General features: G+C 49.2%; 2 protein-coding genes and 2 gene segments (V, D, J or C); all 4 read right to left on the bottom strand.

Annotated features, from left to right (window-relative positions):
- The window catches only part of LOC105511219, a 189834-nt gene that overhangs the window by 77588 nt on the left and 109921 nt on the right, over positions 1-2325 (bottom strand).
- LOC105511220 overlaps positions 1-2325 on the bottom strand; it is a 136408-nt gene that overhangs the window by 68265 nt on the left and 65818 nt on the right.
- Positions 1-2325, bottom strand: part of LOC105511215 (putative trypsin-6) — a 37594-nt gene that overhangs the window by 26074 nt on the left and 9195 nt on the right. The gene's annotated exons all lie outside the window — the stretch shown is intronic.
- LOC105511214 (putative trypsin-6) overlaps positions 1-2325 on the bottom strand; it is a 5975-nt gene that overhangs the window by 2691 nt on the left and 959 nt on the right. The window contains 1 exon segment of the mRNA XM_011941332.1: positions 604-769. Coding sequence (XP_011796722.1) covers positions 604-769 — 166 coding nt within the window.

Raw genomic sequence — 2325 nt, 5'->3', positions numbered from 1 at the left:
ATCTCCTTGGAACTTCTTAGAAATGTAAATTCTTGGACCTTACCCCCACCTACTGATCAGAACCTTAGGGATGGGACCCAGTGATTTGTGCCTTAACAAGCCTTCAGGTGGTTCTGGTGCATACTCAGGTTTGAGAGTTCTTGATCTAGGCAGCGGTTCCCAGCTCTCTCTATGTACTCTACAGTTACCAGAAGTAGAGTGTTATATACTCCCTGATATTCACACCCTCTTCCTGAAATTTTTGAGTTAATTGCCCTGATATGGGACACAGGCAACAGTATTTTTAAAAACTCTTTCTTAGGTGACTTTAATGTATAGCTAACCAGCAAAAGGTACTTGCCTGCTTTTCTCACTCGCTCTGACCACCCCAAGATCATCCCTGCCTGCTTTTATGACCACAACCCTTGCTGTTTCATGGATTTGGCTGGGTGTGAGAAGTTCCTGTTTTGTGTTCACTCACTGCTCTGGGGAGTCAACTGCTGCCAACAAGTTTTCTTCTCCACCATCTCTCCTCTCCATCTTACCCAGCCTTAGTACTTCCCTGGGCTGAAGCCAAGCTCTCCCAGGCTGCCTGGCTTGGAGCTTTGCAGTCAGGGGCCCCACACTTATGGCTTGTAGCAGTGACCTCCTGACACCACCCACTGTTTGCTAATGAGGGAGCCACCGCAGAAGTGGGAGCCAGAATGCAGGGACACCTGGTAGGGGAGAGAATTCTTCTCACAGGTGTAGTCTCCAGTGATCGTGTCATTCTCGTCAAACGGGGCAGCAACTGGAGTGGAGATGGGAAGGGAGAATGCAAGTCAGTAGCATGTCAGGGGTGGTGCTACCTGTCTGGAGCTGCTTTCTTCTAATTAGAAATGGAGAACAAGCACAATGAGGCTAGGCAAGGAAGGGAGAGCTGGCACCCCTGGTGAGCATCACTGGATGTGTCTCCCAAGTCTGTGTCTCCAGGGCAAGTAGCTAGGTACCCGGTCGGGGCTTAGATCTCTCCTGGGGTCACCAAGCTGAGGTCGCAATGAATGTCCTCACAATGCTTTCAGTGGGATAGGAGTTGTGATGTGGTTACCTCACCCACTGAGTGCTTCTCTCTTTTATTCATGAGCTATGTACTTCTCCTGGCTATTTGAGTCCTGGAATGTCAGGATACTTTGGCCAAGCTAGGAAAACCCCCTGATTGCATAGAACTTGGCATGACCAGCTTCCCCCATAGCTCAGATTTGTGGAGTCAGGGCAGAGTTGAGGGCAGACTCCAGGCTCACTTCAACAGAACAAACGTAGATTTTGTTATTGGCCAATAGTACAGCAATTCTTAACTTTGACTGTATGCCTGGAAATGTCAAGAATCACCTGGATGCTTAAAAGCCCAGAACACAAGCTGCACCCCAGACAATAAAGTTAGAATGTCTAGAGGTTAGTCTCTGGCATGAGTAATTTTTCAACCTCCCCAGGTGCATCTGAGGTTAAGAGTAACTCTAGTGGTGCTATTGGGGTGCTGTTGGAGCCAAGCCTGAAGCCTGCTGCTTCATTTCATGGTCCAGCCCCACCTGACTTCCCTTCCCAGCTTCTCCAACCACAGCTCGGATATAGATGAATGACAGTGATGGGAGTGAAATCAGCAGGAAGCTGAAACAGGTGAAGCTTAAAGAGAGCCCAAGGAGGATGTGAAGTACAGATGCCATGTGGAGGAAATAGAATATCAGAGCACAGTCAAAAGGGGAGAGGTAGCAAGAATGGAGGTGCATGTGTCTGCCAGGAAAGGGTATGGTTGGGCCTGAGGCAGGGCTTGATACTCACCAGCAGCTCCCACAAAGGTAAGGATCAGGAGTGGATTCACGGTGGTAGAAAGTGCCTGACTGGTGGTGGAGGAGCCATCTTTATACCTCCCGAGGATCGGGAGAGGAGGTGTCTGTGAGCTGAGGGTCACCACTCCTCCCAACCCAAACAAACCTACAATTTTCCCCTTTCCAGGGTCTTGCATCAGCTCTGCTATGTTTGGCCACTCTGTGGGCTTGTGATTCACAGGTGATAAGGAAACTTGCCTTCTAAGAGGAGAGAGGGAGACCGGCTGTTTCCTGCAAGGATACTGGGATGGGGAAGATAGGGGAAGCCAAGACCGGGATCACACAGCTGGGTTTCTTAGGCCCGGGAGATGAGGGTTAGAAGGAGGGAGAATGGCCTGGCTGTTTAAGAATCCTTTTATCTACTGGGGATGTATTTAATGTACTTAAGTAAGGGCAAGCATTGGTAACAAGCTTGGCTTTTCAGTGTCCTGGATCCCCCAAGAGAGGAGGAAAGTCTTATCTAAGGCTCATTCCTGTGAAAATG

This window comes from Colobus angolensis, unplaced genomic scaffold (genome assembly GCF_000951035.1).
Source record: "Colobus angolensis palliatus isolate OR3802 unplaced genomic scaffold, Cang.pa_1.0 Scaffold2, whole genome shotgun sequence".
NCBI lineage: Eukaryota > Metazoa > Chordata > Mammalia > Primates > Cercopithecidae > Colobus > Colobus angolensis.
The sequence above is the reverse complement of the archived record's forward strand: the minus strand, read 5'-3'. Positions and strand labels throughout refer to the sequence as shown.